The sequence below is a fragment of the Rhipicephalus sanguineus genome, chromosome 5, assembly GCF_013339695.2.
Source record: "Rhipicephalus sanguineus isolate Rsan-2018 chromosome 5, BIME_Rsan_1.4, whole genome shotgun sequence".
NCBI classification, from domain to species: domain Eukaryota; kingdom Metazoa; phylum Arthropoda; class Arachnida; order Ixodida; family Ixodidae; genus Rhipicephalus; species Rhipicephalus sanguineus.
In genome coordinates this window covers 148240719-148256067 of record NC_051180.1, presented here as the reverse complement: position 1 = coordinate 148256067, position 15349 = coordinate 148240719, and the positions used below count along the sequence as shown (strand labels likewise).

The 15349-nt window shown below is 43.4% G+C and overlaps 1 protein-coding gene across 1 annotated transcript in view; it reads left to right on the top strand.

Annotated features, from left to right (window-relative positions):
• Positions 1-15349, top strand: part of LOC119394339 (E3 ubiquitin-protein ligase TTC3) — a 167003-nt gene that overhangs the window by 686 nt on the left and 150968 nt on the right. Inside the window, exon 2 of the mRNA XM_049416060.1 lies at positions 13107-13207. Coding sequence (XP_049272017.1) covers positions 13124-13207 — 84 coding nt within the window. The 5' untranslated portion in view covers positions 13107-13123. The remainder of the gene's footprint in view (positions 1-13106; positions 13208-15349) is intronic.

Genomic DNA, 15349 nt, shown 5'->3' with positions numbered 1-15349 from the left:
ACTCGTGAGTTTAGTGATAAAGGTTGCGGGCCGTTTGGAGTGAAAATCCGTTTCCCGCGTTTTCGAAGCCTTCGCGTCTCCACCTATTCTGCCGACCGCGTAGCAACCTGTTGGGAGTGTCGCTGCGTAACGTCAAAGAAAGAGACGTTGCCGTTACTTTTTCGAGTGATTAATTACCTTCTACTTTAAAAGCGTGAACATATTTGGCAGCTCTCGTGACTGGTAGCATCTAGTCGCCAACGTGGTCACTTTGTGTCAGTTGGCCGTTATCAGTTGATGCAACGCGCTCGTGTGAAGTAACAGTGAGCTTTCGGGTGCGATTCTGTTCGGTATGCTTGCCGTGCTTGCACAAAGCTTTCCGATTTAAGGAGCCATCCGACTGTTGTCAACAATCGTTCTCGCAGGACGCAACCCTGTTTTTAAGAACGCCTTTCGGTAAGCTTTAACGACTTGTCCTTGCGCAATTTGGCTACTTTCTCGTACGTCCACGATTTCTACTGTGCGTTTTATGCCATTTTAGACTTGATAAGTTTAATGCTGGCCCGAACGGGACGCGCCAGAGCGTCAATGTCCGGCGTTTAACTCAAAATTTTTTTTGGTATCACCTGTAATGGTGGCCTGACATTTTTCACGCGCAATTGTGTGCTATTCCGATCGCTGCCGTTGCGATGACGAAACTTTGCCGTAATGCTCAATTTTCCTGAGCATGACAAAAGTGGTCAGCCGGTTGCCGATTTGACTACCACCTTTAAATTTGGAGTAAGGCTACGATGTTAAAAAACATTTTTTTGAGAAAAGAAAAGTTTCTACACGCATGTAGTGGCGAGTGCGCAACATGCTAATGATTCACACATTCTCTAGTTTGGAACAACTACTGGAACCCTTCAAATCGAAACAGGCATTTACAGCTTTGTCCGGAACACTGTAATGCTGCACAACATAGCTGCAAACTATGGTGCAGAAAACTTCGTGGAATTTTGCTGATTTATTTTTATCCTTACTAAATTTCCATAACATCGACTGTTATCTGATATTTAGTGTTTCATGTGTTAAAATTTTGGGTGCAGTGATCTGGCAGTCACTCCTCATTCACATGATCTGACTTATTGTGATGTGCAAAGGGCATAAACTTGACAGAAGAACAGACTGTTGGGTGTGTTGGTAATGCATTATGTGGAAAACTGAGCGAAAAACATAGACAAAGGAAGAAACGGGCGACACAAGTGCATTGTGTCGTCCATTTTACAGGTTCTTATTGACAGGTTAACCTGACAGGTTAAACTTATTGCATTCATATTGTTATATTATCGCTTCTGACCTGTTTTTCTTTGTACTTATGCAGTGTTCCTTGAGGTGAAGCTAGTCCTACTTTCCCCTAATGCCGGTTTCGTTAAACTTGTTGCCTGTATGTGTAATTGTGCTTCCTGTTGCTATGTGTGCACTTGGTGCTTGGCACCTCGCTGAAATGGCGCAGCTGGCTGCCAACATTTCCTTACTTGGCAGCTCTTCCAAAATTTTCATGTTTGTGAATTTGGGCCCCTACAATTTTGCAAATGTTGCATCGTGTTTTATAAAAAATGAATTTTGTTTATAAAGTTCTCAGAGGATGTGATTGAGGATGCAAAGTTAAAAGAATGTGTGCACGAAGTTGTGATATACCGAGGCCACCCTCCTGTAGCAGCTCAGGGTGCCAAGTGAACCAAGGTCTGGGTACGAGCTAGTTGGTAATCCATTTCTAATTGTGATCACAGCACAGAGTAAGACACGAGACAGACAGCAACGAAGACGAGCGCTGAACCACTGTTGTTTGTCAGTAACTTGTTAGCTCGCTGCTGCTTGTGTGTGTTAGATCTAACCCTTTCCAGCCCGACAAAAATATAAACGACTAATCGGTAATTTTATCGATTAATATTACTAAGTGCTGCATACTAATAGCGTTTTGAAAATTGAGAAGACAACAATCGGCATATTTGACATAGAACGCATACCCGCACATATGTGTGGGCTGGGCTTTTATTCATGTGAACCGTGCAGCAAGAAATGCACATAAAACTGCTTTACTTACAGCAGAAAGTACGTTGTTAGCGCTGTGTGTGGAACACTTTAAAACAGTTCTTGTCACTTGAAAGGCACAAGTAGACACTGCATTTCTCACAACGCGTTCGAGTGCGAGAAGTGCAGCCAGGAAGCCTGTAGCAACGTGCAGACGACAAGCTGTCCACTGATAGCCTGTGGTCATATGAATCCAAACGTTTGTCCACGCCAGGCATCTTCGCAGCTCCAGGGGATCTCTCGGTAGAATGATCCGGTTGCACGTTTTCGTTGTTGCTTTCGAGTCTCTTGCGTTTGAGTGACGCACAATGTGCCTCAGGGACAGCAAGACGAAAGTCCAAGAGGCTGATTGTGTTCCGTCTGAGCACCGCATCTTTTCGACAGGCGTCCCTGTATTCTAACCAGCAGTTGGCAATTGCAAGATCCACCATGTGCAAACTGACCTTCAAGGTCCACTTTTTAGTTTTCACTGCTACTCTGTAATATTCAACTAGTTGATCACAGGTATCTGCCAGCTTGTCGTCATCTTCGCTACTGAATTCTATGTCAGAGGAATCCAGGAGCTTCAAAATTTCTTCCATATCATTTCCGTCCTCTGGATCGAAAATTCCTGCAGGTGAAAACAGTGCAACCTTTATCCATCACCACAACAAAAAGCTCGTTGCCGAAGTTTACTGACAGCTATGGCGTTGAAATATTGCACTAAAAACCTGACCAAACGATTTTGATCCTCACTGTGATTCATGAAAAGTAATAAACGAATAAAATGTTATCCTCACGGTTTCAGATACAGCTGTTCTTTCATGCAATCATGGTATCAATCATTTGTCCACTAATGGTAGTCATATTTCACGAAACGCCACATTGTGTCGCTAACTTGACGCATAAATAAACATCATAAAACACCTACAGGGAAGCCACCAATACGACTCGCAAAAAATTTTTCGGAATGAAAAGATATACCGCGCTGTCACAACAGCGCACGAGTGCGCCAACTTGCACTGTACCACAACGCATTTTACAACAAACGCCCAGCCCGCACAAACGTGCGTGTGGCTTTTTCACGCGTGACCACAAAACGCCCGCGATGAAAACGGGGAAATATTTTAGTGCTACGTGTTTCCCGACGTCTCAAAATTGCTATTCCATGAAAGTTTTTTGGAAAAAATACGAATATCAGGAAGAAATGCTGACTTACGTTTCGGAGGCGGCCGGCGTGGACCTACATGCTGAGCCGCCATATTCCTTCGAGAAATTCCTCACCCTCTGGTGGTCAAATTTATGAACCATTGAAAATGAGATATTCTCCGGGACATTGACACTGCTGACAGAGGTCTCTGAAACCGAAACTTGAAGTAGGTACCGTTCAGTGACTGCTTTTGCTTACCCACACGTTTATGCGGGCTGGGCCGTAAAGGGATCCTACACGCTGTCATGCTCGCCAGATCTTTAGAAAATTTTGTTTGCAAAATCCTGTGCACGTATTCTTGAAACACTGCTTCTAAATGATATGAGAGTTTTACCTGGGCACTCCGTTTGATTTCAAATTCAGTGCGGACACCCACTGTTAGTAGCGTAGCAATTAGTGTTGACACTGCTAGCTCAAGGACACGTGTTTTCATTCTCGGCCACGCTTCGATTGGGCAAAATGCAAAAACATCCATGATTGAGGTGCATTCCAGATAAACTTGCGTAGTCAAAATATGCTCAGAGACAGCCTGCCTCATAATCATATTTGTGTTTTGGCACATAGTCTTGCAATTTAGCTTCAGTTCAGTTAGGACGTTGTGCAAGCGAATGTGCGTCAGTGGGTTTGAGGGGTGTCAGTTTCCTATTTGGTAATTAGTGCAAGGGGAAGTGTGGGAGGGTTAGTGTATCTTGCAGGTGTTTACTCTCACAATTCGTAATTTACGAAGGCGTTTACTGTAGTGAGCTGTCATTGGGGAGATGGTGTTAGCGTGGAAGTAGTTTTCATGCCTTCTCGCAACTTTGTGCATGTGCATACGGATGCACGAACACAATTCTGCAGCTTGAAGTATAACTTATTGCGTCTTAAGCCCACCACAGTATGTTCTCAGAAGTTGTTTGGGTTGTTTTTTTAAATTCTTAAGTTCTCATTTCATATCTCTTTTTTTATATGTATATATATTTTCATACCCATGTTATCTTTTCACCTTTTGTTCAGATGGGTGTGTTGTGCCTACTGGACTGCGTTAGCGTTTCACAAGCAGTGCATACGAGTACCCGCTTCTCGCTTTCTTTTGCTCTTGACAATCGAAGGGACTATACGGACTCATTCAACTCACGAAACGAACAATTAAATCTCATAAGCTAAAGAAATTTACACTCGAAAATATTTTTAAAAAACAACCAGATTCATTTACTTTGCCAACGCATTAAAAAAGATGCTAAGTGAAGTGTGCAGCTGTTTGTGTGCCTACTTTGTCGACAAGATTGAACTTTGCTATCTGGATTGAAGCATAGCTGTGTGGTTATCACGGTGGCTGTTGCATTCGTAACACTGCCGAGCTCTACAACACAGATAAGATTCCGACCTCGGCATCCGTTCCAATTTAGGTGCACCGTGTGCTCAAATGTCATCGGCAATCCCCTACTACAGGCTGCTTCATAATCAAATGGCAGGTTTTTCATAAATCAAGCCTCAAAGTTTAACCCTTTACCTCCGAAATTATTTTTTAAGAGTTTTTTTAAGAAACATTCCCGACCTACAGTTTTTGTCTTTGCCCTAAGGTATTGGCATTTTAATTACAGAAGAAATGCAGTCAAAAACAGTATTTCTTTATTGAAAAACAGAAAAATAGGTGTCATAGGCAAAAGTTGGCTTTACTGCATCATGGCTTGTGATCTAGTGGCAAGCCATGCTATGGTGTACCGTTGTAGCACCACTTGGGCATGAAAACTCGGATGTATGGACTTGCTCAAGATTATCTGTGGTGTGATAAACCAGGACATTTCACTGTGGACAAACACTGCTATTTCCCGGTTATGGGCATGTGAAATGTAGGGATGCGCTGAGGTCATGTAGAAGAGGTAAAGGGTTAATTGAAAAAAAAAAACCTTCTAGGGTGTGTCACAGACACCGAGGGCTTTTGCATCTGTCAGGTTACTGCCATGTGGTCTCATCCATCTGTGTCTAATGTAATTGGGTAACGTGTAAAATGCTCTCATCTCTGATCAAAAGTATGTAAACAAGAGCCTTGAAGTGGACCAGCATACCCTTGTCAAAGCGTTAGCATCCACCATTTGATGCTAGTGACATATTTATTTATTTATTTATTTATTTATTTTCGATACTGCCAGTCTCATACGAGACCAAAGCAGAAGGGCATCAGTTCTTGGATACACAATACAGTTTTCAGTTTCACGTTTATACAGCGGCATATTTGTCAGAACGTGTAAGAATGGTTGGAGGCAGAAATGCCTGTAGGGGTCTCGAGGCAAAATTCAATAAGTACATTCTGAAAAAATGGCGTTAATTGTATACAAACACTGAGCAATCGGTACATACTTAAAGACGGCATAGAAGACAGCTCTTATCTAGTAGACAATACAACTCTAGTTGTACACAAACACAAGAGCACTGGGAACAATACACCAGAAAAATACACACTTAGGTAACTTTGAACCAGTTCCTGCATCCAGCAAACAAATTCGTTTACGCGCAATTGGACTCGAACATTTATTCCACAAAAAAAAAAACTGCTAGTAAAATGACAATACAACACTAGTTGTACACAAACACAAGAGCGCTGGAAACAATACACCAGAAAAATACACACTTAGGTATCTTTGAACCAGTTACTGCACCCAGCAAAACAAAATTGTTTACGCGCAATTGAACGCGAACATTTATTCCGCAAAAATAACCGCTAGAAAAAACGATAATACGGCTCATCAAAAGAGAAAAAGATAACTGGAAAATTATTTGCAGAACATGTCCTCGATTTTTGAGGTGAACTCTGACAATGATTGTATACTGGTAATCGAGGAATCTAGACTATTCCATTCTCTTATTGACAGGGGAAAGAATGAATGCTTGAAGCAATCGTTGTACAAGGTGTATTCTGTAATAGTGAACGCATGTTTGTGTCTTAGTTCTCTGGATTCTGCTAGGGAGATGTATTTTGATGCATCGATGCGGCTGCGGTTATGAAGCAGGTTGTGTAGAAATTTTAATCGTGCCAGTTTTGCTCTTGTCGCTAGCGTAGGAAGACCGCAAGTTTCTAAGAGGTTAGTGGGCGAGTCGGTGCGTTTATACTTGTTGTAGATAAACCTTACGGCCTTCCTTTGTACCCGTTCTAACCTTGCGATATGAGTGGCATATTGAGGGAACCAAACAGTGTTGGCGTACTCTAAAATTGGACGAACGAATGTTGTGTAGGTTAAGAGCCTAGTTTGTGTCGGTGCAAGTGGGAGACGCCTTCTTAAGAAAATCAGCTTGCGCAAAGCGGCAGCTGTGACGTTATTTATGTGTGCCTCCCATCTCAGATCGGAAGTTAATGTAACACCGAGATATTTCTGCAGCGTGACTCTTTGTAAAGGTGTGTTGTTTATTGTGTAAGTAAACTCAGAGGGTGCCTTTTTTCTGGTCACCGTCATACAGACCGTTTTTGTTAAGTTTATCGACATTTGCCATTCTTCACACCAGTGAGCAATTTTTTCCAATGAACTATTTAGTGCCTTGTGGTCATCGCTGTCTTTAATTTCCCTGTAAATAACGCAGTCGTCAGCGAAGAGCTTAATTTTGCAGTCTATGTCGGCTGTAATGTCATTTATATAGATAAGAAATAATAATGGCCCAAGGACGGAGCCTTGGGGCACACCCGACTTTACAGGAGCCGTCCCTGATAATGCGCCTTCGTAAACCACAAACTGTTGGCGGTCGCTAATGAAATCTTTTACCCAATTCGTAATCTCTCCACCCCCTATTGTGTTTTCTAGTTTTGAAATCAGTTTGGTATGACAGACACGATCGAACGCTTTCGATAAATCAAGCAGTATTATATCTGTTTGGGAACGGTTATTTATACAAAGGGCAAGATCGTGTACAACTTCAGTAAGCTGGGTTACTGTTGATAACCCTTTGGCTGGTGAATTAGTGTTAGTTAAACACCTTGTGCTGAACTGTTGTTTGCATCTTATTTACAAAATGTCTAGGGCAGGGTCGTGAAAAGCCTCTTCACCCTAGTTCCCGTCTCCAACAATACAAATATGGAAGGCTCCTGCAACTCATGGAAGCATACCAGGTGGCAGATTTTGTGCCTTCAAAGCCATTGTAGCCAGGGTTAGGGCGTTGGCAGTTGCTGGTGTACAAAGAGCAAAAGTTTTTGCTTTGCCAGTGTTGCATGTTCATTGTTGTTCATTGTTATACTAATTCTGTGGTTCTAAAAATTCTTTTAACATGTCATATGTAACGTTCTAATTATAAGGTGGCTTAATGACGTAACTCTAACAGCGGACATTTTTGAAACACATGAGAAAGTTGAAAAAGCTTGTACGACACTTGAACTTCACTTTTAAGAGTGCTATGCGATAACATCATGATGTCCTATTCACATCGCCTTCTCATTGGCTTGCCGTGCTTCACTTCTGTCACTGATCCCGTTAATGGGGATGGCAATTGCCGGGTGGATTCCAAGGGTGTACGTATCGGCCCCCCGAAATGCACCACGAAAGCGTGGACAATTTAGAGTTGGTCCTTTGGTGCGCCAGCGAACGCCGGTTGTGGTCCAAAGACCGAGTCAGAGCCGAGAGTCGATAACACAAACGAAAACGAAATATATTCTCAGTTAAGGCAATACAAATAACACAAACACATGCACACTCGGCTGGTACCAGTTACAGCTTCACAGTATAATACAGATGGTGTTTACACAACGGGAGCTAAACAAACAGATCACACGCTACAAATGCAATCGCATGCATTACAACTATTCAAGGACAGTTAAAGTCCAGAATATGCAATTGCGTATCCAGTCCACAATACTTGGACGGTAATCGAATGCTTCTCTTCAAGGAAACACTCACGCCAGCTCCAGCGTTGATCGTCGTAGCTCAACCGTCGTCGTGACTTGTCACGGCTCACACGGTGTCGTCATCAAATTCTTCCAGATCGATGATCGACTGACCGCACACCATCATAAACACGTCTTCTTTGGCTAACGGAGCCACACTTAGCATAACTTCACCATCACCGGGCCACTCCTTCACTGACTTTTTGACTTCTTCACTGACCTCGCTTTTATCCCTTCTCCCCCGGTTTCTAGAAGCGTTGGGAGTGTTCTCCGGCGCGTAGTACAGCTAAGCCTGGGGGAAAGGGCGAGAGCTTTCTCGTAGGTTCGAATCGCGGCGGCGTCATCGGCGATGCGTCACCCTTCTCTTCCAGATGTTTCCAGGCATTGCTGGGCGTTTGATTGCGTTGTCTGCGTCTGGCTCGAGTGGGTGAGGAGGATGTGGCGCGCCGGCGTCTTTTGACGCTTGTTTTTTCATCGTCCGCGCTTCTTGGTTGCGCAACTCGCACCGTTCTGTCGCGCAGCCATTTGAAAGCGGCCGCGTGCGTGCTTTATTAAGCGCTAATTTGTGACAACTTCTCAGTGGACCCTTTAACTGTGCCGTGAGGAAATGAATGTCTGTGCGCATGACACTGGCCATTGTAATCACTCCTAGGGCGCCTGCTGCAAGTATAATTGTGAAGTACCCACTACACATCCATAAGGCAATACGTGCACCTGCACAGCTGCACGCTTTAACACTTTCGTGACCGCGGAAAAATCTGTTGTTTTTGGCTAGTCCAGGAAATATTTTTTTCCTGCCACAGAATATAACTGATGCTAACGTGTAGAGTATCAAATGATAGAGGAAGAATTGGTCTTTCCAACAGTAATAATTCCAAACAACGGATTTATTTCGAATTCAGTAAAAAAATGATCAAAGAAAAATGCATCAAAAAGAAGGAAAGATTCATAAAAACATCAGTGCTACTCCGCAATGGTTAAACATTAAAAAAAATCGAAATATACGTTCTGAATGCAAAGCCCTCGTACAATAATAGTGGGAATATAAGCTCTGTAAGTGCAAAGATTATTTACATAATTACAAGAATATAGGCACTAGTGCCCATCATGCCACCGCGCGATGCAGGTTCTCGACGCGGTGAAACAAAGGCTGGCTGCGCATGTTCCGGGGAAAAAAAAAATTTTTTCTGTTCAACTTTCCTAGCATAGTTTGCAGTTCTGGTATTTTTCAATTTTCTTGTGTATTTGTTGAAATGAACAGTGCAGCCTGTTCCAAATCTGCAAAAATCCATAACTGTACCCTCATTTGACCTCTTTCTCGCTCATATACTGCCGAATACCATATCGACCTTCACATTTCACCATTTTCTCATCCACTGAAAGGTTCAGACGGGGTTAAAAGATAGCGTAGAAAAATCGTTCATGTGTTGCTATAGAGAAGACACGGGGTGAAGATTCTCGTGGGATGCGATGGTCGTCTTCTTCAGATCAGAGACACTCAAGAAGCCTTGAATCTTTTCCGTGGCATCACTGACGGTGGACGAAGGCCTGGAAATATGTGTCGTCGACACCAACACCAATGCAAGCGCGGGACTTCAACGATTACCATGTACACATGGAGTGAGACGAACTTGCTCATCTTCTCTTCAGTAACCTCCCTCCATGGATCCGTCCCTCTCACTGTATGTTGGCTTTTCGAAAGTATGCATCCATGCATACCTATCTGTGTGGTTGCATATCTCTCTGATGACTTCTGCGGTAAAAAACAACACGAAGACGCCGCCGCGCAGCACACCGGAGCGTTGGGTCAAAGTGCGCTCTGCGCCGTCTTCGCGAAGAGAACTGCGCTATTTCTGCAGCCAGCGCCAAATGCTCCCGCCCGAACGAAGATAAGAGCTGTTATTTTTAGAACACACCGGATACGTTTACATCGACGCGCGGCAGCGATAAAACGACCCGAGGAGAAGACGAAACATACCGGCGGATAGCTGCTGATGTTCCGGGGAGGTTTGACGCACTTTCGCCGTCCATACTGAAGCCTGGCGAATGGAAGTCGTCTTCTGTGTCTGTGGTGCTACCATCATCCAGAGATTCCCGCTCATATTAAACGGGATCCGTCGAAATTCGCCGTTTCTGTGGAGCACTCGCGAGCGGCGTCGACGCGAAGTCCGAAACAACGAGCGCTCACCTACCCGACTGCAAACGAGCTTTAAAAATCTTCCCCTGGTGGAAAAAACAAACTCGCAAACAAAAGTGATTAAAGACATGTTATTTTATGCTTTGTATTGCGTTAGCTGTCCAGAACCACTCAGAGAGGGCCAAAACTTGATCTTGAAGTCATCGATAACATACTATCGATGGGAATAGGCGCGGTCACGAAAGTGTTAATACTGTGGCTGTTGATGGTGATTAATTATGGCTGAGCACTTCATAATGGCTAGGCCTTTTAACCACCCACTTATTACACAATTCACATGGCGTGACACCTGGTGTATTGTTACGCTTCTGCCATGCAACGTTGTATCTGTTAATGTGACTCCTTACCCTATGTGACACTTGTATAGGGCTTTTTCCCCACAGCAGTTTCCGGAACTGGTGTGTCTCTGTAGTAGAACATTTCAGTGCAGAATGCTTGGGTTCAGTTCCAGCTTGAACCCCCGATTTTCATTCTTTTCACTCCTGGACAACGGCTCCAACACCAAAATTTCTGCGAAACAGGCTCTTAAACATTCTTTCTTCCCAGTGTTCGGTGTCCCAGTGTTTGGCTCACCCTTGCGTTAAAATGGGCAGTGCATACTAATCGCATGATCACTACAATGTTTGCAAAAATGTCAAGTTTTGCAATTCACTAACGAATATATGTGGAGGCTGTGAAAACTGCACTATGAAAATATTGGCAGTCTATTGTACAGGAGGATCATGAGAAACAGTGTGAAAAGAAAATAAAGGGACAGGTGCCTGTTTCAGTTTCTTTTTCCTTCTCTGTTCGAGTTCGCCCTATCTGTGCCAATGCCTGCCAAGTTGCCAGTTATACCCTGATGCAATATTTAAATGAAAACTCTGCATAACTAGAGCTGTGAACAAGACAATAGCAACACGTTTATAATCCACTTCTTCATAGCGGTTTAACACTGTGGCGTAGGTCAGTACTTTACTTAGGGCAGATTTTACTTGGGGCTCTTCACAAACAACCGATAAGCTATTCTTAGTCTGCTGAAGTTGTGCAGCTGTATTTTGAGGTGATTTTCGTGCCCAGACCTGTCCTGCATCATTGTGAAAAGTAGTTTTCTAAGTGTGCCTATCACAACTGTTTTTTTTAGTACTCTAGCACAGTCTGTGGAGCATATAGCTTATTAAGTTGCTCGTCCTCATTAAGATCACTGTCTGCCATTTAACTTCTTGCCTCTTTCTTTCCTTCCGCAGGTTCATTTAACCGCAACGTAACTAAAAAAAAATACGAAGAAATCCACCGAAAGTTTGTAAGCATGAAGTGATCTTTTATTGCATTCCACACACACATTTTATTTAATCTGCACCTCGTTACGCTCGCGCCATCACATGCGGTAAAGTTAGTCGCTGAGCTTGTTCTATTAATTTTTTGAGTGCTAGTAGTTGTATTAAATGCAAAGTTAGTCATACATGTCAAAATTTGATCGTACCCTTTAAATTATTGCGATTGAGAAAGGACGCTATAGGTGTACCTCCTTAGAGTAAGTTGATTCAGACGGGTTGTAGAACTGCGTGGGATTGGCAACAAAAATATTGGCCAGAAATTTTTTGCAATATAAGAGCTCGTTGCTGGTCAGTTAAGTGCAGTTTGTGTTAAGTGCTGCTTGTGTGTGATGTCTGAAACTAGGTTATTGATAATGGACGTATATATGCCCAAAAAATGTGTTCTATTCCCCTCCGCTTCCAATTCTAGACTTGTGTCTGCAAGATATCTGCGATGGTAAAATCGGGAGGTACACATTCCAATGTTCTGCACACTTGCATTGCTTTCCCAGGGTCACCTTAATGGCAGTTTTTCTGATGATAAGTTTTTTTTTCTCATGGTATTAGGGAGTGCTTCTTTGAGAGTCTTGGCAAATGGTGCGTGCAGGGCATACGCTGGTAACAGACCTGGTGAAAAGTGAAACTGGCATTGTCTGGTAAAGACCAGGCAAGCACAGTCGGTGCGGTTGGTTGGTGGCAGTGTAACGCTATTTTCTGAACACATTCTGTCTGTTTGCTCGTTTATTACATGTTATGAAAATGCACTTGCCTTTTCGACTAGGTATACAGAAAAGAACTTTCCCAGTCTTCAAAACAAGTTTTCCCATGTGCTCCGTGGGTGTTAGCCCAGAAGCTGTGGTGACTTTTTGCTAAGCTGAAGGTCGTTGATTCGATTCCATCAGCGATGGCTGTGCTTCTACGGGTTACGGGGCCAAAGTGCGAAAACGCTCGTGCCGTGCTTAGATTTCCAAGTACACATGAAAGGGACACTAAAAGCAAATATTAAGTCGATGTGGGCTGTTAAATACCATTTCAGAAACCTTACTGGGCTGGCTTTGTGGAAGTTCAGAAAATGGCCCTGACAAAGACAGGTACCCTTGTCGAAACGCTGGCCCCAGTGACGTTCCTTGAACTTCTCTTCAAGCCTCCAAAATCTCATTTGAACGGTCCACCTTACCTACCTCTAATTTAACACACATCACCTGTCCTTGAGCGAGAAGTTGGGAGGTTGCATACGCCATTGCCACTGTTTACTACCCAAACGGAGGGCATTGCGATTTATTGTGCATGATATGTCAGGCATGCGTAAATGACATAGCATAATGCAGCTTTCTCTTTCACTTGCAATTAGTGCATTTCAAGAGTAAGCAAAGCCAGCAGCAGCACCAGATGATAGGATACTGAACGTGCAACGCTTGATCAAGACTTCGTTTTATGTCGTCTTGCTATGTCCATTAAATGTGGAGTAAGTGGGATAGTTTCTGTGCCAGTAAAATTGCTTATGTTTCTCCTTGCGTATCTTCTCAGGAGGCCACAGCCCAGCCATGTGGTGTGGGGACTGGAGCCAGCTGCCACAGGAGTCCTTACGCTTCCTGGTCGCGTCGTCACAAAATGGCCCCGTACTGGAGGTGCGCTCAGTCGTTCTCGGTCTTTGTCGTCGGTGCTCCAGCCGTGTTGAAACAGAGGAATTCTTGTGCAATTGTATAGCTTCTCTTCCCTAGCTGTACTGTTACGTGGAGCTCTGCTATGATGAAGCTGTATCTCTTGAGACATGTTTGGCAACTCCCAAATTTTCCATAAGTTTATGACTTTGTGCTTGTTTTGCACTTTCACAAATGCTGCAATGATGAGTGTCGTGGAGAATGAGATGTTTAAAGGCGAGGGGGCAGATTACTGAGGAAAAACTAAGGCATATTTAACAATGCTGCTCTCTTCTGTAGCGAGCTAAGCTGCGGTGTTTCACTGGAGCAGCTGCTTCAAAGAAGTTTCACGTACACGTGAAACAGGCAGCTCTGGAGTCCCTGAAAATGTCACTGTGCCCTTAAAACGGTGTATTCTAACAAGGTTCTTGTTTTCTTGCTTTTGTGTTGCTTGCAAAGGTATAACATATTGAACTAAGTGTGCTCATGTAGCACACAATGTTGTTGCTGTAACCAAACTTCAGTTGCATTTGCCAAGTGCATGCACTTTTCAGCTAGATGACCAAAGTGTTGTATTAAGGAATGCAAACATTGCACTTTTATTAAGAAATCTGCAGCTACATAATAACAGCAAATAATCGTGCACGGGATTTTCTTGTCTGTCGTTTAAAGGACATTTTGCTAATAATGAAGCCAATATAACCAATTAACTTCTGACTTAACACGACACGTTCCCATTGCAAGGGGAGCCGAAGGGTGGTCGAAACACCTGAGGGCAACCGAAGTCGCCGAGATTGTCACACATGACGACACAAGAACAAATGCAAAGTGCACGGCATCACAGAACAGAAACAAAGAGACCGGTTATGGCTTGTTGTGGATCCAAACGGCATTCGGCTGGTGCATGGTGCCAACATAAATTGTGAAATGGCCAAAAATTCAGTCTAGAATTGGGTGCATCATTTCGGTTTTGGATTGTGACGTGAGGGTCGACTTACGGTAACAAAAATCTGGGGAAAAAAACTCGCGTTACGTTAGAGTAAATATGGTAGTTTTCAGTGGAGCTAAAATTGGAAAATGAAAATAGTACATTACCTTGTGCATTTTATCACATCAAGGTTGGACTGTATGGGAAGCTATTTAGGGCATCCTGGGGTATTGCCAGTATGTATTATAAGGTATTGATGTCAAGGGCTGCACTTTCTACACAAGTACTCCTCGAACAGCGGACCGTACTGTATACAGTAGACTCGTTAAACAGATCCTGAAGGGACCAGGAAAAGATGTTCCATTTAACAGGACTCCCGTTAACTGAGAGGTGAACAGGGATGCAGAATTCAAGTATGAAACCAATCACACTAGAGGCAGCTGTTCCATTTAAGCAGCAATTCCGTTTAGGAAATTTCCGTTTATACTGTAATACCAGAGCCTTAATGAAAACCGTTCGACAATGAAACAAAGGAAAGTACAAAGGATGTTATTTGTAGTTTTAACTGTATTGTAGTAATTACGATATAAGTATAAAGAAATTAAATTGGACAAAAAGACAACTTGCCGCGCACAGAGACTGAACCTGCGACCTTTGGATAGCGTGTCCGATGCTCGACCAATTGAGCTACAGCTGCAGTCGTCCTCTTGTCCACTTTATTGGAAATTTCTATGCATGTAAACCTTGGAGTGTTGGTCAGCGCTGTCGTAACAATTACAGCGAGTCTGGAACACTTTTTTTGTTGCGTTGTTTACCATGGGATCTTTTCACGAGCTGGCAGCTGAACAATAAATGCAAGGTTTCTTAGGCGGGCTAGTTGGTTCATGAACATTGTGGCAGAAGAGCACAGAAAACTTGACGAAGAATACAGCGCTGTGTCCTGTGTGTTCTTCGTCCTGTTTTCTGCCCTGTTCTGCCACAATGACCACTAAGCCCTCGCGTACCACCTGAAGGATTCAAGTCTGTTGCAACGGGACTCTCGCTATGAATGAACGAAAGAATGGGAAGTAATGAAAACTGGGCAAGTTGGTAGGAATTCATTGTGATGATTACAGCACGCACAGAACAAAGATGAAAGGAAGTAGACAAACAGCGCTTGCTTATCTACTTCCTTTCGTCTTTGTCTGTTCTGTGCGCACTGA